At 44.3% G+C, this 25561-nt stretch overlaps 1 protein-coding gene across 1 annotated transcript; it reads right to left on the bottom strand.

Annotated features, from left to right (window-relative positions):
* Positions 1-478: 478 nt before the first annotated feature.
* cd34 (CD34 molecule) lies at positions 479-25414 on the bottom strand. The gene is made up of 8 exons (XM_083769968.1): positions 25120-25414; positions 10827-10877; positions 9393-9676; positions 8419-8496; positions 5611-5722; positions 5423-5475; positions 4744-4896; positions 479-2556 (listed from the first exon to the last, which is right to left on the bottom strand). The coding sequence occupies exons 1-8, from the start codon at positions 25199-25201 to the stop codon at positions 2152-2154; spliced, it is 1218 nt and encodes a 405-aa protein (XP_083626094.1). The 5' UTR covers positions 25202-25414; the 3' UTR covers positions 479-2151.
* Positions 25415-25561: the final 147 nt, after the last annotated feature.

Below are 25561 nucleotides of genomic sequence, written 5' to 3'. Positions count from 1 at the left end.
GAGCTTGTAGATCAGCTAATTTTGGCACGCGATACAGCCGTACGAATCTGATCTTTGTCCAACTCCATTTAGGAGAGACAGCTGTTGGATGTTTTTGCTGCCCCGCCCAAACAGTGAAAGACAATACTGTGTGAAGTGATGTCATTACTACTCCTTATGCAAACCAGCTGTTTGACCTTATGGGGTGCATGGGATTTACATTCCATGCATCTGAGAGCATGGGTGTGTACTGTGTGTGTGTGTATGAGTGCACGTGTGCATGTGTACTGTACATATAATAGAGTCATATAATAGAGTACATCTTCCACCTGCAACTGATCCTGGTAGCGTTTGTCCAAGCTTGACGTGCACATTATGTGTGCACAAACATGGCATTATCAAATCAATATAGTCTTCAGAGGGTTTCTGTGTTGAGCAGATCTACATTTTAATAAATTTTAATCTTGATTCCTGCAAAAAACAAGACAGAAACTGATGATTCATTAAAAAAAGGTATTTATTTAACAGCTGTGACGGAATGTTAAAAATGATAGAAACAAAAGTAATTCTGTTCCAGTTTGAAGAAAAGGCAGTCTTTTTTTGCGGTTTTATTGTGATTCCTTTAATCCTGTCAATTGAATCTTGCAGTCCCTTGTAAAGGTGGGGAAAAAACATAAGTTTGGGCAGCGAGGACAAAGTCAAACATTAGTCAAACATTTAACGTAGGCTACTATTCTATAACATGAATCCAATTTTGTGACGTTGTCAACAAGCACTCCTTATTCTAACAAGATGAGCTATAACGTGAAATTTTCTTTGTCACAAAATAAAGCACATGGGTATATACTTAAATGAACAAAAACAAACACTGCTCAATAGAATGCTGATATTAAGAAAAGCACATGGTATTAAGAAGAGCATTAATACTGACAAATGGATGGACAGGGCTGACAAAGAACGGCTCTCCTTGACACTGTGTTTTGGGCCTGAATGAGTCCGCCAGTCAGTCAGTCAGTCTCATGATTTTCAGCTGCAGCCATAGAGCCACACTATAGTGAGGAGGCCTGTTGGCCTCCCTGCCAGCGTTTCAACTGATCTCTGTACAACTTGTGGGTTGAGCTCGCAGTGATGTGAAGTGGAGGATTCCCTGCGTCTTCACCTGTCCCGCTTGCCTTGACTTGTAACCACAGCGAGACCCACTGCAACTCCACCAGCCATCACCTTGTCAATTCATTTTTTTACAACATTGTACATGTTTTCTACCAGCTATTGTCACATGCACATCCAGATATATCACACACACACACACACACACACACACACACACACACACACACACACACACACACACACACACACACACACACACACACACACACACACACAGCCGCACTTGTTTAAAATCAAACGCTCATTGCCAAGTACACACACATAACTTAAGCATGACAGGCTTAGTTGCGTGTGTGGATATAGAGTACAGTACAGTATGGGTACACGCGTATACATTCACACATACTTACACAGTACATGTTCACATGCTCACTCGACACACTCACACACAACTATGCATGCACACATGAAAGCTCAATAACACTCATAATAACTCAATCAGTCAAACGAAGATCAGACCCCCATGGATTGTCTCTCAAAGAAGTTTGTAAACAGATTCTTGGCTGTGGGTGGGTGTTTTTCTTTCTCCTTTCTTCTCTTCCATCTTTTATGCTTTACAATCTGTAGAGTAGACTAAAGATCAATTTGATTTAACACTCGCATTTTTTTGGGGGGATGGATCGGTTGCAGCTTTTCTTTTCTTTTCCTCCGAGGCAGTTGACGCAAGGCAGGGATGCTCCCGGGGGCGATGCTAGCACACAGCTGCGACTCCAGAGAAGGCGCTGTCGTCACAAGAGCCAGTGGTGATATAAACAAAACAATCGCAGTCCCCCACCCACAACTTTTTCTGTCTCTGGTCTCTAGCTTGAAGGTCATCAGCAACCCAGGGAGACGACAGAAAACCTTCGTCATCATTATATTTCTTGAAGGTAACATCCATGACTACAGTATTACTTTGCCTGACATTCCAATACAGTCACTCCTTGTTGGGGGCGCAAAGCCAAAAGGAGATGGTGAAGAAACCAGAACAAAATTGGGATCATCAGTGCTGAAAGAAGAGGGTTATTCTAATCCCTGATGTCCATCTTGTGGTAGTGGTGGTGGTGGGCTCTCTATGGTTTCTGTAGGAGGGAGGATGGATGGGTGGGTGGGTGGATGGATGATGGAGTAGGGTACAAGTGGAGGGGCCGGGTGTGTGTGTGTGTGTGTGTGTACGTGTGTTTGGGCGTGTGAGGCAGTCGGTTCCGTTTTTAAAACAAACCGGAGGGGCGGGGCTTTTTCACAGCTCGGTATCTGCCGTCTTGGCAGTAGAATGGCCGTTTGTGGGAGGGGGCTCGGTCTTGGCCTCATCGGGGGACTCTCCGTTGACGCTGGTTTTTCCGGGGTTTCGGGAGGGGGGTTGAGAGGCGCTACAGACACGAGAGTGTTCCCCTGGTTCTGCTCATCTGCCGGACAGGCCTCCTCCGCCTAATGCACACAAACGTACATAAGTCTTTTAATATGTGTAATCTGACCACAATTTCACAAAGAGTAGAAATTTGACCTGAGATCAGATTCTAAAGATGTCTTCTACAAAAAAAATAAGCCATGTTTCTATGTCAGTCGTTCTTCGATTTTTCAAACATAGCAGACCTACAAGCTCGTAGCGCGCCACTCGGTGGTGCGCTATGAGCTTGTAGATCTGCTATTTTTCAATTGCTAAAGCATAACATAATGCTAACACCAAAAGGGGTTCCCGCCCAAAATGGGTTAAAAATCCCTTATGGGTCCATTGTTACTCTCCCGGAGTAACGCTGCAATCCAGAACTATTTTAAATGAATACAATGTTATTTTAACAAACGTAGTGTATGTACAGTATATTAATACAATATTACTAGGATATTTGCAGTGGTTAGAGGTGGTCTCCCTACTCTTTTGTAGAAATTTGGCGGATAGGAGGAGTAGTACTGACTGACGAGTAATAGCGCCCGTGCAATAAAGTGCAATATCTCCCCTGATCAGACAGGGATTCTCTTAAAGGACCACTTCAGCACTTTTCAACCTATCTTCATATAATAGGTCCTCACTAATAATCATGATAAAATGGCACGATTTCGTTCTACTCAGTCTGTGTCTCATAGGAGGGCTGTGGGCAGTTTAGAAACCGTCTTCCAGTGACATCATCATTAGGCAGATAATTTTTAAACAAGATTGTTTTTGCAAAAATGTTTAGATTTTCATTATCGTGAGAACGATGGCTTCCATTTTCGCATTGAAACTTTTCAGGACTAGAAAGCCTGCAGTTTTTATTAGCTTGTATTCCCCATCGATGATGTCACTGGAAGACAGTTTCTGAACTGCCCACAGCCCTCCTATGAGACACAGACCGAGTAGAAAACAATTGTGCCATTTCTTTCATGATTATTAGTGAGGATAGGTTGAAAAGTGGTGAAGTGGTCCTTTAAGGAAGAGCAGTAGAAATGTGTGGTCTCTAATGCGAAAAAGACCCAGGTTCGAATCCCGTTAAAAAATTCTTTTTTTAAATAAATGCTCTGAAATTCACAAAACGTTGCAAAAGTATTGCAATTTCCCCCACACAGATGAAAGAGCGACAAAAAAATAATAAACTTTTATTATATTATATTCCTGCGATCAGCCAAAAATTCACCACGCCACACAACAAACACACACAATGTGGTCTTAAGTATGCGATGCTGTGTGTGGTACGGAGAATCAGCTGCGTTTGGCTAGAGGGATGAAACGAGAGAGATCAGTAGTTGCATATGGCAGCGGACGGCGGGGCGTGGGCCCTCTGGATCACACTCTCCCTCCATGCATATTATTCTCTCTCTGATAGCCGGCCAACAGTTTCCCCTAATTAAAAGACCTGGCCACACAATCCCTTTTCCAAGAACGTGTGCATTCCGTTTTGATTTCAAACATAACAAACACAGCGTACGAACGAAGCGTGCCCAGGAGGATATGTGCATGTTAACCCATTTTGGACCTGAGGTCGATAAAAAAAAAAAAAAAGGCTTCTAAATCCTAATTATTTTCTGAAAAACCCATGTTTCTATGATCAGTGGTGCTCAACCTTTTTCATGTCAAGGACCCCCAGAATTATCTCTATTAGGCCACGGACCCCCCCATCTCAAAATATGTAGTTCCAGGGACCCCCCCCAGAAGCCAATATTTTAGTTAAAAATGTTCGCTCTGAAATATATATTCAATGATTTGCGCCACATTTTAACGATAAAAAAAGAAAATAGCAGACCTACAAGCTCGCATGAGCTTGTAGATCTGCTATTTTTCAATAGCTAAATTATAACATAACGTTTAAAACACCAAAAGGGGTTCCCGCCCAAAATGGATTAAGCATGTGGTTGAAGTGATAATGAGTGGTCTGGCCAGAAACAACCGTTTAATTAAGGCCTTAAACCTGGTGGCACGAAGTATGGAAGGTCACCAAGGTCAGTGTTCTGGACCATATTCTAGTAGCAGTAGTTTTGTGAGTACAAACGACACTATTTTAAGTCTAAAAGGAATGCGATTCTTAATCATGTGTTCCAATGTTCAATGCCAGAAACACAATTACATTGTTAAGTCACAATGATTTTTATGACATCTAATCTAAAGTAAAATATCCTGATGGTGTGACGGCCCTATATCCTTACCAGTCTAATGCCCTTGCTGTCTGAGGCCCGCCTGGTCTTCAGACAGAAGCCCCCGATGAGCGCCGCAGCCAGGAGCAGCCCGGTGAGCAGCACAGCCACGAATACAGACGACCCCGATGACGCTGAGCTGTATTCTGTTTCTGACACACCCAGCTGCACATGAAGAAATGCAGGCATGCACGCACACACACACACACGCACGCAACACACATACACACACACAAAGACGCACACCGAAGAGAGGATTGAGGTGAACAACATCTGAAATATGATATCAAGATATGATATCTTGACATGATAATGCAAGATCATAATTAAATCTAGAGGCATTTTTTTTGTTGGACTCAATAAATGAGATAAGATTGTCAGAAGGGAATATTATGAGGCTTAGCAGAAAGGCTTATTGATTTAGTCGTCTGGGTTGAATCAATAGACTGCCTTGAAAAAGCTTACTGTAATTTGCTAGTGGCTTTAGTGGTTCTCTGTACTGTGTTACACAGTGTACAGTGTTAATTTAACTCTTCAGAGTATACAAATGGAACCAAATTCACATGGAACCGTCTGGAAGGGAAGTGTCCAAAACGTGGTTCCATTTGTACACTGTCAGTTCATATTTTACTGTGTATTTCACTAACCAGACTGGATTAAATCCTAATGGTTTCGGAGACTGTCCACTCACCTGGCCTTTAAGGTTTTCACTCTGTAGGGTACTGGCCAACTTCTCCCCTTGAGCTGTGCAGGAGAAGCAAGTTTGTCGAAAATTACGTGTATTTTCGTGACAACAGAAGGCATATCAAGCAGAAGCTATTTGATAATCACTAGAAAATATATCACGAATAATAACAATGACATTTCATCAATACGCACCATCAGGACTGGCGACCAGGACTGTGTTGCCCTCTTGACTGATGTCCAAGCGACAGGTGTCCATGCCGCACCAGTCCGCAGGGGCACTCTGGATGATCGCTTTAGTTTCCTCCTGCAAAATAGGAGTTGTAAGTGACAATGTCAACATGCGTGCATTTTAGTTACAGTTCTGTCACCACAGTTCTTGCGGTTCTTTCAACGTGTAATTGATCACGAGAGCAGTGCGGAATCCATCCTGTAATTGTTTTCTGACGATCGAACATTCGTTCACCATTATTTTATAGGCCATTTCTTATCATGCTGAAGAAATTACTGACAGGATTGATGACTGACTGACTGACTGGATTAATTGACATCTTTATTGACAAAATGCATGTGCATAAACATATTTAATCGAACATTTCGGTCAAAAGGATAAAACACAATATTCCGGTAGATCCTTTGAGTGTAAGGGTGTGTGTAAGCTTAGCGCCATGTAGTAACAGAGATATAGCAGAGAGACGTATAATGTGTATAATACTGCAGTGTAAATGATTATATCTCTGTGGACACTCGGTGGTGTGTATAGTGTTCATGCATGTCCTACATGTGAAACGGCAAGTGTGTCCGGCTGCGAAAGCCTCTTTCGTGTGTGAGTAATCGAGGCAAAATGCCCGATGGATGGAAAACAGATTGAGGACCACACCTTCTCTCTCTCCCCCCGTAACCCTGAACTGTCTATGATGTCATCGCATTGCACAAGCCTGCTCTTTAGGGCCTGAGGGAAGAGCACGCTCCATTCTGTGCAACGTGATCCAAGTCGGCGTTCGTCTCTCTTCTGCTTCTAAATGCCTAATTTATCGCTGTATTGGACGGTGTCACGCACCAAGAAAAGCAGATGTACAAGCTCACAACGCACCGCATCCCGTGACGCAAGTGCTTGTATATTATCTATTTCAGGGGCTTTGTGGCCATCATACCGATAAACCCTGGTTCCTCTGGTTATTCAATCAGGGAGGGGACCCAACAGCTGGCCTTTCCTATAACACCCAACTTGCAGGGACGATGAAACTGCGTCAGCCCCCCCCCCCCCCCCCCCTCACATGTCATCCACCCGAGCTTCACCGACCCAGCAGTTACAGTACTCCTGTGTATCCTGTTCTCTTCTCCATCTGCCTGTTTCCACTTGTGACCCATTAAAGGTTATGTCCAGGAATTCTATGCTTTTATGCTTTTCCTTTTTCGCTGAGATTGACCTCACATTCCCTCCCGCTGCCATTGGCTGGAGCTCTCGTGAGTTAAATTCACGTTAACAACAAAGACATTGTCTCCGAGAAAGATTCATGTGCCGGCCCGTACGTACATATTTTCATTGATTTTGTCCAGGCTGCTGACTTTTTTATAGTGACCAATTGACTCGTGATAAGAGAAAGGGCCACCATTTCTCATGGGGATTTGCACGGCTGGTTTTAGAGCGCATGGTTCTGGTGATTGACTTGCTCTGACTTTTCTTTCCCCCACACGGCTTTGGACTCGGCAATCTACGGTTATTGGATTCTCTCCATGGACATGTTGTTTAGAGATCTCTTGTCAAGGCCCTAAATCTCGCTGAGACTCAGAGAACAAGCGGTGTTTTATCTACATATGCCTGATCATCGGCTAGACAAGCTGTACGTCTGGTCAGTGTTTAGTTTCAAGTGAAGCTGGTACATGGCAACATGTATAAGTTGCTGTGCTGTGCTAATCATTATCAGTGAGGGCTGCACTGCAACTGCTGTACTGTAAGACTAGGATAATACATTTGTTGTATTTGTTATTTTCGCGTGCAGCATGTGTCATCATCATCCATTGGTTAGACTTCTCTAATGTAGTAACACATGTATCCCACTATTCCCTCTCACTCTGCTAGAACTGGTGACGACAAGGAAACCAATTGTCATCAAACAACTGTGAGCTAAAGAATCAGCCTTGTATTGTACCATCAGACAACACCAGGCCAGAGAATAGGGCCCCACCCCTAGGCTACAATTCATCCAAGTGACCTGTGAGCTTTCGGGAGCACAGAAGACCTATATAACCTGGGAGGAAAATATCAGTCAGTCTCTGCTTTTGTGAGGAATACTCGCATCATGATTTACAGAAGCTTAAAATGTCTGAGAAAGAGATTCTCTGTATTTTGTCGGGCCCAGTATACGTTTCCAACTGTGGCCCTTTAAAACATATTAATCTTATCCCCCCCCCATAATGTGGAACAAGCTGCTTCCTTTGCAGCCAAGCTGCAGGGGGCCAGATAAGGGCTGTGGTGAATGGGACGTGTCATCTGAGGCCCTCCGATGAGGAGGGTAATGGAGCCCACAGTGCTCTTCCTTTGTCTCCTGATGCCCCTGTGGCCTCATAGGATGTGCTGATATCTCAGCCGTTGGCAGCTTCAGCACAGCCTGTGGTTTAGCATGTTATCAAGATGACCGGGACAGGCTATATTATGGACTTCAGTGGATTCAAATGGAGACACGGACGGGGCTTCCGTACAATTGTTTATTAAATGTTGTCCTGTATTGGTGTTTAAGATTTCTTCCTTTTTTCATGTTTCACATGGCCTATACTTCTGTCTTGGCTTGGCTGTGACGCCTTTTTACTTTCTTTTCATTGCACACCTATAGCACTTTGTAGTGTGGTTGCCGCAATCGCTGATATAGACCCCTCCCAGTAATTACAATTACAAATACAATGTCAAGTCACCCCTGTGATCATGTGTAAGTATCGCACATGATTTGTTGCAACAAACATAATGACTTATGAGGAGGAATATTTAAAAAGTGAAAGACGTACACAATCAGCTGTTGAAACGATAGCCTTGACGACAGCCTTGCCCTCCAGTGCTTCTTTGCCGACACATTCTACAGCAGGCTGTAAGGAAAGTAAGAAAATGCTGTCAGAAAGAAGACTTTGGAAAGGTACGGAGAACCATGTAGAAAGGTACGGCGGACCATGTGGAAAGGTATGGAGAACCATGTAGAAAGGTACGGAGAACCATGTATAGAAAGGTACGGAGGACCATGTGTGTATAGCCGTAGCAACTTTATAATTCCCCCATTATCTATTCTTCCTCTCCTACATTGCATTACAAAAGAAACACATCAATACCGATCTGACAAAAAAAAGATGTTCATCTCAAACAATTTGTCGAAAATTCTGCCGACTAACCATTAGGATTAATAGAGAAAAAAGAGAAAAAAAGAGGAACTAACCAGGTGCTCAATGGAGGTAGCAAAATGTGAGAATGACAAAAACGCCTTTATTTTCAGCAATTTTCAACAAGCGGCAACATCATACAGGAACATTTATATCAGGATAATTAGACTCTTAACATTTGAGCATTGTGGCCGAAATGAGTTTTGACTGGCCTCTCCCTTAGATATAGGACGAGAAGTTCAGTCAATTGTGAGAGATCTGGGAGTATAGAACCACTGCTCCTTGACTTGGAAAGGAGCCAGCTTAGGTGGTTCGGGCATCTAGTACGAACGTCTCCCTATAGGGAGGTCCTTGCGACACACCCCACTGGGAAGAGACCCTGTGGCAGACCAATTAAGGACCAGATGGGGGGGGGGGGGGATTATATCTCCACACTGGCCTAGCTGAAAACAGTCGCTAATGTTGCTTTGGAAAGGGAAGACTGGAAACTGTTACCCCCCCACGACCTGATTCCGGATAAGCAGTTGAAGATGGATGGATTGGAACACGTGAGCAAGCACCCCCCCCCCCCCCCCCCCAACCATTTTAACGTATATATACAAAATACTCACAATCACCAGTTTAAGAGGGGCCCGTGTTTCCTCAATGGCAGCGCCGCCTTCATCGACCGCCAGCGGGGCAGCGCTGGTCCCAGAGGTGCCGGAGGTGTCTCCATTATCTCCCCGGCTGTCGGCGTTGGGAGCGGCGACAGTCCCGTCGTCGGCTGACTGGTCACCCGGAGCGCCGGTGCCCGCGGTGTCTGCGGCGTCTGCCGGTGCCGTGGCGGCGGCGTCGGCGTCGTCAGCGGGGGCGTCCGGGGCTGCGCTGGCGGCATCTGGAGCATCCGTGGCGTCTGCTACATTGATTGATTGATTGAAATATTTATCAACAGTTTGCAGAATTATAGTACACTAGTCCTTACCCGTTGTGAGATATTTGCCCCCCCCCCTTGTGGCCGTGGGGGGTACTGCGTTTGTAATTGACTAATACATTAATTAATAATCATTAATGTGTCAAATCGGAAAAAGGGCTTCGTTACGCCCTCCATATTCATATGGTCAATGTCTGTGTGAAAAGTGGGAGTGATTGGTGCAGGCAGTAAGGAGCTACGGCAGTGTTTCTGACACACAGACACACACACAGACACACACACAGACACTCAGACATTGTTAGAATTATAGTATGATGATGATGATGATGATTTCAAGCACAAACTCAATACAAAGACTGTTAACTGTGAGTGGACGACCCAATTAAGCATTACAGTACACTTGTTTACAAGAGGGTCCACCATGTTCAATTCATCAAAACATTTAGAGACGTACAAATAGACACTTCTATGTAGTTAAAGAACAGAACAGGATTTCATCATAAACTAGGTTAAAAGGGAAAATAAACTTATACAGTGAGGGGAAAAAGGGGGGGGGGGGGGCGGTGGGGGGGATTCAGATTTTACGGGGGCCAGTTTCGAATTGCAGCCGTCCGTAAGTGCCCTTTGAGAGCGGTTTTGAAGGAGTCAAGGGATTCGCATGTCTTAATGACTGTTGGTAGGGCGTCCCACATTTTGGTGGCATAGGAGCGAAAATAATTTAGTTCCTTGTTTGTGCCGAATCTGGGTTGGACATAGTTCGTTGCACTCCCTTTGGTGTTGTGGGTGTGGACTTCGTTAACATTAAGGAAGTATCTAGACAGGTACATGGGTATCTTGGTGGTGTATCGAATCTTGTGGACCAGACCCATTGCAAGATGCTGTACTCATGGTTTTAATATTGGTCAATATTGTTGATTCATACCTTTTTTCCAACACACCGTATCCAAAAAGTAAAGGTTGTCACCTATACTGTTTTACGTTTTTGACCTTAGCTATAGGCCTATATACTTGCATTGGTGTGTAGGCTAGCTTGTTGCTGCATTTGATTTAATTGTTGAAATGCTAGATTCACCCCGGTTTGGAGCCAGACAAATTATTAAAAGAAGAAAACAAATAGGGTCACATGACATCATACCTGGGTCAGCGACAGGTGCATCAGTAGCATCCTCATCACACATCACCCCATCTGAGGAGAGAGAGAGAGAGAGAGAGAGAGAGAGAGAGAGAGAGAGAGAGAGGCATAGACGGTATCATTGCTGTATACATGGAGGCTTGTAGATTCTGGCCTGTGTACTACAAACAGTAAATGCAAATCATTGAATGACCTGTAGTCAATTAAATGTTTATCAATGTCCACCATCATCATATACTGTACATATTCACCTAAATGGTTGTATGACTCAGCAATCTTCTGTTACGCTATTCTGCTCCACTTACACCTGTGGTGTACTGCGACTATGAATGGGTTGGGTAAACCCATTCTTAACCACTTAAGCCCTATACTTTTATATTGTAAGCTCTTGTAGGTCTCATTGCGGCACATTGTGAGCTCGCTATAGATCAGCTATTTTAGCCATTTTTGAAAATTGACAACATTTTAACCTTCAGGTTGCAAATGTTTAAGTAATGGCATGTTCAAATTAGGAATAGCCTACCGGGTTGAAAGAGGTTAACCAATTAGTGCTGTAATGCTGTTCATCTTTCAGAACCACCTTTCCACAAGGCCCACTTAAGCCACACTGTCTACGTACATAAAGAGAATGCATTTTCTAGCACGTGGGTGCGGTGTTTTTGAATGAGTGATGGAGGATGGGTTGGAAGAAACAGACTGGCCTGCTATAGCTGACCCAATGACTGTATAGCTGCATATGGGCCCCTGACTCCAAACTAATTTGGCCTGTTTGCTCAGGAGGAGCCGCAGCTAATTAACAGCTAGTATGGGCTGAACCCTCTGTTCTCAGCTTACACAAATAAACGTGCGTGTCAGAAGTTCACAACCCCCTGACTCTAGTCTGCACGCATCCTCTGGGAGAGGTTCCGTTCTCTGGAATCAGACCTGGATCTGGATTAGGTGGTGTTTGGCATGAGGAAGGCCTTGCTGGTATAGTAAGGTGAACCGGTACCCCATTCTGACCTGAGATCAGATTCATACGAGGTTTCCACTGGACACACACTGGTCTGATTAAAACCACTCCTCAGACTAATAACTTGTGAGTTTATATTTATGTGAGGCCAATGGGTGCATGGATTACACAGTAAAATCCCCCAGTGTTAACATGACTCAGAATGTGAACAATTGGAACCAAAAGGACCTTTTAAGTGTCCATTTGATTCCGTTTGTGATAAATTAACAGATGATTTTTACTGTGTATTAGAATTCAGCTCTCAGGAGCATGACTATTTTTTTAAGTTAAATGTTCGAAAATGTATGCAGCTTCTGTTGTTAAGTACACGTTATTTGTTAGGATGGAGAAATCGTCTAGTAAGAATGATGTTTGGAGAAGTAAAACCATTATCACCAAAGGTTAAGAAATACAGGCAAACGTTCCATATTATGTGAGAGCTGTGCCTGATACATCAATGTCAATAACAGCCTCTCTCATTTTAATCCGCTAACAGTTAATCCAGGCCAGTCAGATTATAATACTTAGAAATATGAAATGCATACATTGGAATGCAATTTAGGTTCCCTAAACCAGTGGTCCTCAAAGTGGGTGGGGTCTAGCTAAATTAGAGTTATGCGGATCCATTCAGTTTTTTTGAGTGGTGCAACCACTCCTACAACCAGCACTGTCCGTGTACACCTATGTGTTCACCTATGTATGTGTTCACCTATGTATGAGTACCAGTAGGGGCGCTAGAGAGAGAGAGAGAGAGGGGGGGGAGGAGGAGGAGGAGGAGGGGGGGGGGGGGGGGGGGGGGGGGGGAGAGAGAGGGGAGTTGCACCACTCGGTTCAACAGTGGTTTGGGAGAAAAAAAAACGTTTTTGTAATTTTGAGTCTCGCCCTGCAGGGAGACACCAAATGTATCATTGAGGTGTCAGCTGAACAAGATTGGGAATTAATTGGATACCAAGAGTCCTTGAAATTAAAAAGTTTGAGAACCACTGCTTTAAACAAAACTTGTTACATCATCGTTACGCTGATTAACAACCATCAAGTTGCCACCATGATAGCGTGTGTGTCCCAGTCTCAGTCAAATGTTGCTATTCTTCTCCCCCGCTGTGTATCTGTATCTCCACAGCCTTAGGCTGAACATTGTGCAGCGTTGGTCGTATATTTTAATTGGCATAGGTGGGCATAAATCTGTTCAACAGTTTTATTAAAGCCTTTCGTTGATTCCCTTTGGACCAGCACAACTACAGTAGGTTTATTGATATAGAGATTCAGAATAAGTATGCTGTGTAAGCCCACACACACCCCTGGAAGTCTCTGGCATCTGTATGTTTTCATTGTATTTGAAGATTTCATTCACAACAAGAAAAGGCTTATTGGAAAATGCACATTTATTTTGTATTTAAACCTTTTAGCCTCAGTCTCTTGGGAGAGCATTAATATATATTATTTGCTCCAAAGTGCTCGCCTGTCTTGTACAGAGATGCACAAACATCCATGCACACTGCACGCACGCACGCACACTCGTGTGCAGAGGTCATACTGCTTGCTTGGCTTTATCTCCTATCTAAACTCTAGAATCTCTATAGGCTACTATGATAGCAGTTTATACGCAATAAATAACACTAGTATAGACACATACAGCTTAGAGAAATCTCCCTCAGCCTCCAGCCAAGCCCCTCCTCAGCACTGAAACGAGGCCTAAAAGACTTCTAGTCTCAACACAAACACGTGGGAAGGGAATAACATACATAACACTCCTTACAACATATAAACACAACCGTGGCCTCTCCCCAGAGGGTGTTTGGATGAGCTTTAGAGAGCATGAAGCCAGGGTCTCCTGACAAAGGGACTTTTGACCTCAAGTAAAGCCCCTGCTCTTCACCTCACTATACTCAGATCTACATCAACGTCCTCCCTATAGCCAGGCTGTCGCTCACACACACACCATGGGTGTTCCATCTTTGACACGAGGTGGTCGGTGAGGGCTCGTCCTGGCAGCTGTGTATTGTGTAGGGCACTAAATCATGAGTTAACCCATTTTGACACGATTCTGCAAATGTCTTCTAAATCCCGACTGTTTTCTTGAAAAAGACATGTGTTTTTCTATGTCAGTCGTTCTGAAACACCTTCATGTCACTGTTCACGATTCTTCAAAAAATAGCAGACCTACAAGCTCATAGCGCGCCACTCGGTGGTGCGCTATGAGCTTGTAGATCTTCTATTTTTCAATAGCTAAAGCATAGCATGATGCTAACACCAAAAGGGGTCCCCGCCTAAAATGGCTTAAAGAGAGGATTCTAAAGCCCTGGGATGGTGAGTGACACTTCAGACGCTGCCTGTGGTCAGCGACGATTACATGGTGAGGAAGACCCCAGAGAAATACACATTTAACCCCTTAAATCCTAGTCGTACAACGAATAGCAAAAATATAACCAATCTACTACGAGCTCACTCTGATTCTGAGCGCAATTGTATCGCTTTTGGTATTTTTTGAAACTTTTGAAATGTAAAGGTCCTCACTAATGCCCATTATTAAATGTTACAATTCTTTTCCTACTCTGTGTCTCATAGGAGGGCTGTGGACAGTTTAGAAACCCGCCTACCATTGACATCATCGCTAGGATTTTTTCTTCTTTTTTTTTTCTCCACTTCTTTTCCCTTTTTTTTTTATAAACACGAGAACAATGGCTGCACGCTAACTTTCCAGGAACAGAAAGCTTTCTGTTTCTAGAGTCCTCATCTATGATGTCTATGGTATAGGCAGGTTTCTGTCCATGCAGCCCTCCTCCGAGACACAGGCGGAGTAGACAAAAATGGTACCATATTATAATGAGCATTAGTGAGGAGGACCAATTTATACAAAGAAAGTTTGAAAATGGGTGAAGTCGTCCAACCCATTCTGCGCGGGAACCCCTTTTGGTGTTAGCATTATGCTATGCTTTAGCTATTGAAAAATAGCAGATCTACAAGCTCATAGCGCGCCACTACGAGCGGCGCGCTACGAGCTTGTAGGTCTGCTATTTTTGAAAAGTCGAAGAACGACTGACATAGAAACATAGCTTTTTCAGAAAACTGTCAGGATGTAGAAGACATTTTTAGAATCTGATCTCAGGTCAGAATGTTTGTCTATAATGCCATGCCAGGTGTGTCAGGTCAACAGTGGATAACAGGCAAGCCACGAATTACATTTGATGAATGATCTTATCCTTAAAAGTGCATGAATTCTTTTACATCAAACTCCATGGTATATATTGAATTTTGAGCTTTACAGGACCCATCAAATATACAGGACAGGCTATAGTTGTTGACAGTTTGCTGAAATGTACTAGATATTAGCCTATACAACTGCAAAGTTCAAGGTATGTAGATGGGTCATACATACATCCATACATCATATCTTTACGAGTGGTATTTCCACTTGGATAAGGTTAACCAGCTTCCAGCGTTCTACAGGCTGCTGTACTGTAAACATATCATATGTCTCCGCGGACCCATAAATAAGGTACTATAATCTCCTTGGAAGCATGTCAAGAATTTCACAACTCCGCTGCAGTGGATTTTATTATATATGAGGAGGGTGACGGAAGGTCATGAGAAATCAAATCAATTTGCTTTCGCGTATCATCCCACACTCTACGAACCAACGCATTTATGGCCATAAGCACAGTAAGCAGACGAGCTATAAGCTGACCTGGCATTCACACAAACTAGTGTTATACGCCCCAAATGTATGCTCGCCAAGCTCACGATAATATGTGTCACATCCGCGGCGCATTGTAGATCAGCTATTTTCTGTGCGTGACATCTGTTGTATGACAAAGTACAGTATATCAGGCATTAGCATAGAGACCCCGCACACGTCACATTCAAGGCTGACTGGTGGGGGACGGGGTTTGTTTTTAAATTGCCGTTACAACCACAGTGCCTGGTGTCGAGGTTCACCACGCAGAGCTGCCAGACTTCCTCCTCATCACCCACAAACACCCTTACGTGTTAGGCCGGTTTGAAACACGCGTAGGAGTGTGCATAACAACTACACTCGTGCTTTGTACTTCTTCAAGCGACGGTCACAAGTAAAGATTGGTCTTTGTTTTGTTTTTGATCAGTCACCATAGCAAACATAGTTTCCATGGCAGATGTTTTGGGGCCCTGCAGAGACTGGCTGTGCGCCAGGCCATCGATATCATTAGGCAAGCAGAAGAGGAAGGATTGGGAGCAGGAGAGAGACAGAGATGTGATAAGACGGACGGGGGAGAATCATCGGTTTAGGTGTTGATGTTGATATGAAAGCCAGACCCTATACATTTGGTTCTGTTTCCCACCAGACGGCTCAACCGTCTTTGACAAAAGACACACACGCAAATGACATGTTTGGCCTGCATGGCCCTGCATGCACAGCCTACACTACACGCACGCACGCACAAACAAGCATCTGACTGACTCTGGGGTGATGCTTGTGTTTTCTTTTTCAGAGCCAGACTGACAATGTCAATCTAAAAATGCATGATACTGTGTCAGCTATATAATGGCAAGTATAAAGTAAGAAAGAAATACTGCTTCATGTTGTATTTAATGGCAACATAGGCAACTTTACCATCTAACTATCTAGCTCTGACTTGACCACCGTTGACTTTTGTGATTTGGCATAATTGGAGCGTAATTCAACCTCATCTGTCTCCTGAGATGGAGTGCTACTTGATTGGTAGAGAGTCTAGAGACCTCTGCAACATGCAAACAACAAGGAAAGGCGTATTTATTCTCGCCACAAATCTATTCTCATAGAATTGTAAGCAACTCACAGCCAAACTGGAGTGAGATTGATTGTGTGCTCTTGGGCCATCATTGAGTTTCTTTTGAATGAGAGCTATATCTTCTCCCATGCACTCACTATAGTTCTATAGTTGCTGCCTCGAAGGACAATATTATGCTTTCATGCTTTGTACACATGCAACCTGAAATGACTGATTTTGAAACGTAGTTATTAGAGTGCAAAACGGGCGTAATGGATTCATTGTAAATGTTCCATCGCCCGTGCTTCTCCCACTCTCTGGGGGGCGATCCAGGGAAATGCAGTGAAAACAAACATTGTCAAACATTGTCGCACGGTACCAGATAAAAGGAGGGGGTATACTGTAGATATAGCATGAGCATGGGGTGTCAGTTTTTTACAAATGGCCCATCTGAAATGGCCTGTACTGCATGATATTCATTCTCCAGGGAGAGTATAGGGAGGGAGGAGGCCAGGGAAAGGGAGGGATGGAACAGCTGCTAGAAATCTCCACTGGGACCTTCCTCCACGCACACTTGGTGCATATACAGTACAGTTACGCTGCACTTCCAGAAGGCATGAGGGACAGTGGCACTAAAACCCAGAGTTTGCATCTGTCCTCCACCCAGACAGCAGGGACGACACCTTGGCTGTCATCACCACACCACACCACACCACACCCTCCACTCGTTCCACGTCCCCCCCCCCCCTCCTTCACACTTCCAGATGGCTACGGCAGGATGACTCCTTCTGCCTGCATGCTGCCCCTCCCTTCCCTGTTACGATAGCAGCGTCCCCTCGGCTAAGGCGGCCGCGGTCTGGAATTCCACCAGTCCCCTAGAGGGCCTAGACTAGAGGACCCCTCCAGGGGAATACCAAGACTGAGAGGAATGAATGAGTGGTCCGAGTATATGTGACCGAGCTAGGGTAGGACAAGGGGATGGGGGGGGGGGTGTAGGCAAGCATCCCAACCCTTCCATCCATCTGCTAAACATCCATCAGGTGCAAAAGGTGATAGGGTGGTCATCAGGGGACAGTAAGTGTTACCACATACGTATTTTACACAGACAGACAGACAGGCAGATAAGTGGGCAGACAGACCAGGCACTGTGTTGCAAAAGTCCCAGTATAACCCTGGAGACCAAAACACAGGCCAATTTCCTCCCATGGCGAGACAGCCACTCCAAACACTAAAAAACCACAACGTGGAAAATAAATCTCCGGGACTATAATATACCAACCAGAGTCCCCCCCCCCCACCCCCACCCCCCCCCCCCCCAGTTCCTCCATGCTGGACGAACGTGAGAACTATTTGGACAGGCCGGTGGCAAACGTTGACTTTTCTGCCCTGCCCCACGCCCCTGGTGTTTTTAAACAAAACACAAGGAACGGAGCTTGAAAAATATTAAAGGGAATTAACAGCAGCCCTGGAATGTTATCTATGCACAATTTTGCACATCCTAGGACAGGATGTAGCTGTCACACCACGCGGCATGCATTGACCTCTCCGAGCTCCAGAGGTGAACACGCTGGCGGCTACAGATAATACCCACCAGCCCTGCTGCATGGACCCAATGCTATACTGCCATGTGCCATATAGAGACACACAGTAGTGGTTATCACGGGACCTTAAAGGGACACTTTCCTGGGAGTCTTTACGTGTGTAATATGTGGTTTTAGATATTTTAGATTTTGAGCAGAGCCCAGTGTCTCTGATGTCATGGACACTGGGCTCACTTCCTTCCTGGAATACAATTCCCATAATGCTTTGGTGCGTTGCTCTTCCTTGTGGATAGGGGGAGGGCTGTCTTACTGAGACAACATGTAGTCCAGGAAGGAAGTGAGCCCAGTGTCCATGACATCAGAGACACTGGGCTCACTGGTAAAAATCTAAAATATCTAAAGCCACATATTACACACATAAAGACCCCCAGGAAAGTGTTCAAAATCTTCTAAACGTCATTAACATATATTTTTTTTGCAAAAAGGGTGAAGTGTCCCTTTAACACAGCAATTCCCCTCTGCAGCACACCATCCTGATTTTGAGTTGTATTTTTTTAAGATTATTGTAAAATGTTCCCTCCGCCTCGGATAGAGGACAGTAAATACTGTAATAAAATCTGTGGAAAAGCGGATACAAAACATTTAGATGCTTTTGAACAGAATTAGGCTATAGCAGAGTTTCCACCCAGCCCCTGCTTTGCTAATCAAAGCAACGTCGACCAGTGTCTGAAATATAAAACCTTTGTTTCCGGAAAAACAGCCTATCCATCTTTTTTAGCAAAAAGATAAGTTGGAAACGCCAGATGCTCAGAGGGCGGCTAATACGGCACACTGCTTCGCCTCTCCCTGTCGGAACCGTTGCTGTGCTGTAGCAGATGTCCGTGGATCGGTTCCAACTGCCTCTTGACGCGAGCCTGCGGAGTTGGGGAGAGGCTGTAAAAGGATATCTAAACGTATAGTCCTCAACTATCTGGCATCGTATAATGATTTAGATTATGGAGCCACAGCGCAGTAGGGAGAGGCAGCATGAGGAATGATAGGAAGGAGTCTGCTTGACCTGGTTCAACTCTACAAATCCCCCCCCCCCCCCCCCCCCCACACACTCTTACAAGAGAAATACCCATGCAGAAATCCAAGGCCTCCTCACAATAAGAGCATACCTCAGAAATGCATTGTTTTGTGAATGTGAATTTGCGCGCCAAGAGCCTGAAAACAGGATGCAATCTTGTGTTTTCAATTAGGTTGGATAAAGAGCAGGCTCAGCGTCGTGCCTTTTACTTTACTGAACATTAATTACCCAGAGCAATTATCCTGGCAGTCAAAGGGCCTCAGCCAAGGCTCATTAACTGCTTTTATTCCGCAGGGTAAACAGTATATACCACTATAAAGACAGCGTATAGCCATCTCTAACGTACGTATGTACACAACGATATACACATCCATTGCAATATATTGGGGGCTCGCTATAGTGACTTCACCATGGACTGAGTCATCAAAGTGACTAGGAGAACTTTGAGTTACTACAGAGGTCTCAGTTCCACGACAAAAGCGGTGGGATGACTAAACAAGCTGTCTCCTTCCAAGATAACATTTTTGAGTGGTGCAACCACTCCAAGGAACAGCAATGTACGTGTTAACCTATGTGACTATGTATGTGTATGTATGTGTGACTATATGAGTACCAGTAGGGGCAAAAGTGGCGCTGTTGTGCCAGAAACAGAGAGAGAGAGATAGTGCTGCACTGTTGCCTGCTAATGAGAGAGAAAGGGGTAGGGGGAGAGGGGAGTTGCAACACTCAGTTCTGCACGGTTGTGATTTTTTATTCATTTTTAATTTTAGAGTTGCTCATTAGTCTAACATCAGTTAACTTCAAACTCAAATCTAGCTTCTCGCCGCCCTGCCAAGATTGCCGGGTTGAAAATGGTGGAGAAATAGGAGGAGAGCTCGGCTCCTTCTCCCCCTTGCTGTTAAAACTCAACAGCTGTAAAATTGCAGTGGGGTGCCAGGGGGAACAAGGAACAATAAGCTCACCAGAACAGCAGTAATTGGAAGAGGAAGATTTGAATGCTAGCACAGCCGTCTGCTATTCATTAGGATTGTTTCACTAGGTAAACATTGTTGCTAGACAATCTATTTCTCCTTGTCAACCCATTTCTTTTCCTGCATGCTCATTTGGGCTATGGTGTGACCCCATGGGTTCTGTTTTCTCATCACTAATGAGCATTGTTGGGAGAAGAGCGTGGATATGCTCCGAATAAAGACTTTCTTAAGGCATTACTTAAGGATGTTGTGCCGAGTGTGTCGATGGAGCCCAGAGGATGAGGTAATGCAATGGACATATAAGGGCAGGGAAGTGTTTGTTTGTCATAAAAGGTTCCTTTCTGACCATGCTCAGACAAGGTCTGGCCTGGCTTAATTTCAAATCATCTCTCTCATCTTGGAGCAAGTGACAATCTTTAAAGAATAAAGCCACAGAGGTCGCTCTACAAGCATTTATTATGACGTGACCCAAGAGGAGTTACACACACACACCCTGACTTGACATAAGAACACCACTGTCTGCCAATGGTTTACGTAAACGGCCCACGCCCTCCAGCAAATGGCGTTAATCGAACTTTGCCATCACGACGTGGGACTGAAGGAACGCTGGTCAATAGCTATGAGCACCGTGAGAAAGAGAGTGGCGGGTATACTCTGCCCATGTTGAAATTGGCAGGGGCAGCCATTGCCTGGAAAAGAGAGAATGTTGCAATTCTTGACTGCAGTTAACATGCTGTGTTTATCACGGCTTGCTCTATGCCAGTGACATGCGTCATTCTGAGAACCCGTGCATTGTTGCTATGTTTTTGTTGTAACTATAATCCTCAGACTGTCTCTAAAAGAATTGAGAAGCCTGTGAATTAACGCGTCTCCACTTTCTGTATTCCTGGTGTTTAGATTTATAGATTCATGATTTTAACTAGATTCACGACTCCATGCCGACATGACTTTGTGTACATATTGCCAAGCACTTGCAGCACACACGCACGCTCACATGCTTGCACATGTAGACGCGCACGCCCGCACACTTCTTCAGAGCCTCTCAACTATGAAAATGCACGTAACCTCTAGGAGAAATATCCTAAATAGCATTTGTGATTGCAAGTTGTAGTATGCATTAGGACCACATTGGAAAGTTTTATTTATTGTGCTTTTATGTGTATATCCTGTGTTTAAGTACTATTATGTTTGCTCGTAATTCTTTAGCAACAAAAACATCCCGTTCGTTTCACACCATCTCTATAGAGCAGATTCAAAATGTGGGTTTTCCCCCAAACTTTGGGTGAGAGATAATTTATTCCAAGAAGCGTTGGATGACATCAGCCAACAGTGCAGCAGAGTGCAGACCATGCCCATTTTAGAGCTACATATTTGTGAATCTACATAACTGCTGAGTGAAAGCCAGGGGAATTATAGGAACATTAACTAAATCTGCTTACAGAGAGACCAAGTATTTGACTGGCTGACTTCGATACGATAAGAATGTTAACTCGGCTAAATGCATTCAAACGCATTCAACTGCGTCAGTGAGAATCTCATCTGTCTCGAGTCTTGACATACACTGATCTCTCTCTCTCTCTCTCTCTCTGTCTCTCTCTCTCTCTCTCGCTGTCTCTCCCCCCAACAACAGTCTCGCTCTACTCCAACTTTATCACCACATTATTTGTCACATCACAATTTATAATAGTTACATTAGTTGCAGTTACATAATAATACTTAGCCTCACTCTTGCTTACTGTGACCAAAAGCAGTTTGTTTTGGCCTCTCACTGAACTATCTGTGAGCATCAGTGAGATGCATGACTTGAGTCATCAAGGACAGTAATCATTGTGATTCTATACGCTTCAGTATAATACTGAGTGGCTGCAAATATTATTTACAGTACATAGCATTCCTTGCATGCAATCTGATCCCGACCTGTCCTTTTCTTTCCTTGTATATGTTTGCTATTATTGATGATGCTATTGTTTACTTCATTTAATGCACCTGTGCACAAGTCTTAACATAAAGAACTCCTCAAACCTTGAACCTCAATGTGTGTGTTCAGATGAACGATATAAGACTGAAGTCTCTAGACTGTCTCTCTAGACCGATCAGCCACCCTTCCTAATGACATCACTGACACCAAAAATAAAAATGTGACATCGATGGAGCCTCCTTCATCGTTTGGAGAACGGGGCGGAACAAGACAGGGAACTGTGCTGTGGGGCCGCCTGTCTGGCGGTGTGATCGCAACACAGTGACATAACAAAGCGTCTTTTTCACATGACAAACAGTAATGCACCGCGACATGCTAACATTGTCCATGTCTGCTCAAGCCTCAAGAGTGAACGTTGATGTCACATTTTGACCTGTGACCCTTTTCCATCAGAGTCACGCGGCAGTTGTGAGCTTGTAAATTGGCTATTTCGACGAGTGACAGTAATAATGCAGTAATGGTAACAACTGAACATTTGTTCAAAGATTGTTGGACAACCACTTCCGATGCTATAAACAGACTATAGGCTAAGGCTATACATACACGTATGATAGCGGCATTCAAGATTGGCAAGGAATATCAGTATATATCACCTCAAACACTAGCCATATGTTGTATGGAGAATATAGGTTGCTGGATCAGAAACCGCGCGCTCTAGTCAGGGGCAGGGCGAGTCAATAGCTGGGTGCAGATTCTTGAAGATACATAGAAAACATGAATATCCACACTCAAGAGAGAGTGCGGATATTCTGTTGCTGCTGGGTTGCAAGACAAATTTGAACTGTGAACTGACAATAAAGTACTATATATATATATATATATATATATATATATATATATATCGTTATAGACTTTCCTGGAGGTGAGGAAGCACAGCTTCAGCATGTATGGAATCTGTACATTTCAATAATAACTGCAAAGAAATAGCCCGCAATTGGTGTGCATACTAGATGATCACTGATCAGTCCAAATTGTCCTTTGAGCCATTGTGTAAGACCGGTCGCAGTTCATTAGAAATTTCCAAAGACTTTTCCAGTGCTGTCTGTGTTCAGCACCGTATGCTGACCATGCCTCAGCAAATTTGCACCGCGGTGCCACTTGGACACAAGTGTCGACAATGTAACAGGTCTGTGTGACCGACAGACCGTAGATAGGCTGTGGTGAGGAATTAGGGAGGGGGTTAGGTGAGGATCCCTTGTGGAAACACCCCTGTGCTGATGTCCAAAGTAGTAAGTAAACAGAAGCCGGTATGCCAATGCTGACGCCTCGAGGAAGGGGTTCAAACAGTTTATAGACATCAGTTCTTACTGTAGTTCCGATTCCATTCTAATACATTACTGTGTCAAATGCGGAAGTCTGATGGAGTGGAGTTGCACATAGGGCCTTTAGTGGGGTCTGGGTTTTGCAGAATGAAGAAAAATAATTAAATGCCTGCGCTGTAAATTGTCATCCATGTATCATGGCATTTATTGGTTGGTAAATGGAATGGTATTCTCAGGCTGTAATTCAATTCCCATGCAAATCTAATTTCCAACCGTTGGGCTGCGGATGCAAATGAGAGACCTACTGTACTGAATGTACAGTACTGTGGCTCTCTTGTACAAATGGGGAGTGTTTCACGGTCCGAAGATCATTTGTTTTAAAGTAATCCTATTGAATGTATACAGTTTACTCATATTGGGTAGTCTAGACTATAGCATAGTAAGCCCCCCAGAAAATAAATACACTAAATGTGAAAGATCAGGCCAATTATACTTCACAACACTGTGTGAGGGATTCAAATCAGGACTCATTCTCCTCTTTACGACCAGCAAGACAGTATTATTAAGTAGCATTAAGCCACCTTCCGCATAGGGAAGGTTCCGTAGAGAAGGTGCTACCCAAGCCACACATCACTTAGCACTTAGTATTAAGTCAGACTGGTCTGGAGCCAACTGCCCAGTGAGTGTGCCCACTACATTTAAGTCTGCTTAAAGTAGTGTCCCATGACAAAAATAGCATCTACAGTACACAGGCTCATCACCACACACACACACACACACACACACACACACGGACGCACACACACACACACACACACACACACACACACACACACACACACACACTCACACACACACACACCCCTGCTGTTTGTAAAATGTCTGTGCGCAATTAAAGTAAAACATTTACTGTTGCAGGTTTTTTTTTTTTTATCTTTTTACATTTTCCAGGTCAAAATAACACTGAGGTTAAGATAAATGTTTTTTGCATTTGGTGTGTGGTCTCACACATACATACACACACACGCGCGCACACACACACACACACACACACACACACACACACGCACGCACGCGCGCGCGAGCACACACACACACACACACACACACACACACACACACACACAGCTCCTCCCAGACAGCGCTGTGGGATGCAGGGCATAATTATATTCGACGTTACAACCTTCCACTCCAGAACCACTATAATGTTTTACCCTCGGTCTGTCTGCCCAAAGTGCTCCAAGATGCCTCATGGCACAACGGAATACAAAACACACTCCCACTGGTGTTTAAAACTGTAGTGGATCGAGGCACACCATCTGAAGGAGGGTAGTTTACACCACAAGTTTGTCTTGCAGGCAACTGGCTGAGACAAAGCACATGAGACAATCTATACTGCTATGACCGTTATAGAGGGAGTTAGGAGGAGAGTTAATGCTCCGTGTTACTTTATCCATTTGTATACGCTCCGAGTTAAAGGGGGTCCAAGTGATTGTTGGTTAAAATAAGTTTTGATCAGTTCTATAGTCTTATATCGAGATAGGAGTATACTGAAAATACACTTTCAAGTCAGGATACCAATGGAGAGATGGGGAGACTCCTGTTACACAACAAACACTCCATAACATTATATTATACAGCATTATACTATTATTATTATTATTATTATTATTATTATTTTAGAGCTATTACATTTTAACAAAATAACACTTTTCAGTGTTCCAAACATCCCTCTGTTCAACTGAAGCAGTGGTACTCACGGTTGAGCTGCAGAGCGCAGAGCACCAGGGCTAGAGCCACTCCTTTCCACAAGCCATTCATTCTCCACATGGACGCTGCCATCCTCCTTCGGTCGGTGTAGCCGGCGCGAACTGTCCCTGTAAAAAGCGTGGGAGAGCTTTTCAAAAAAAGGGCCGCCGTGAGAGTGGAGTGGGCCAGTGAGGGAGTGAGGGAGTGTTCGGGGGGCCGGGGGGGGGGGAGTTCTGAGGGTTTCCTGTGAGGGTCTGTGCGAGCGGGACAGACGAGCAGGATAAAGCACAGCTTGTGTTCCGTTGGTTTTTATACTACAGCCCCACTCCTTTTCCCCCTTACTCACTCGCATGCACATGTGTGTGTGTGTAGACACACACACACGCACGCACGCGCGCACACACACACACACACACACACACACACACACACACACACACACACACACACACA

This window comes from Protomyctophum parallelum, assembly GCF_964188405.1.
Source record: "Protomyctophum parallelum genome assembly, chromosome: 7".
In the NCBI taxonomy this organism is placed as follows: Eukaryota; Metazoa; Chordata; class Actinopteri; order Myctophiformes; family Myctophidae; genus Protomyctophum; species Protomyctophum parallelum.
Note: the sequence above shows the minus strand (reverse complement) of the source record. Positions and strands in the feature narration are given on the sequence as shown.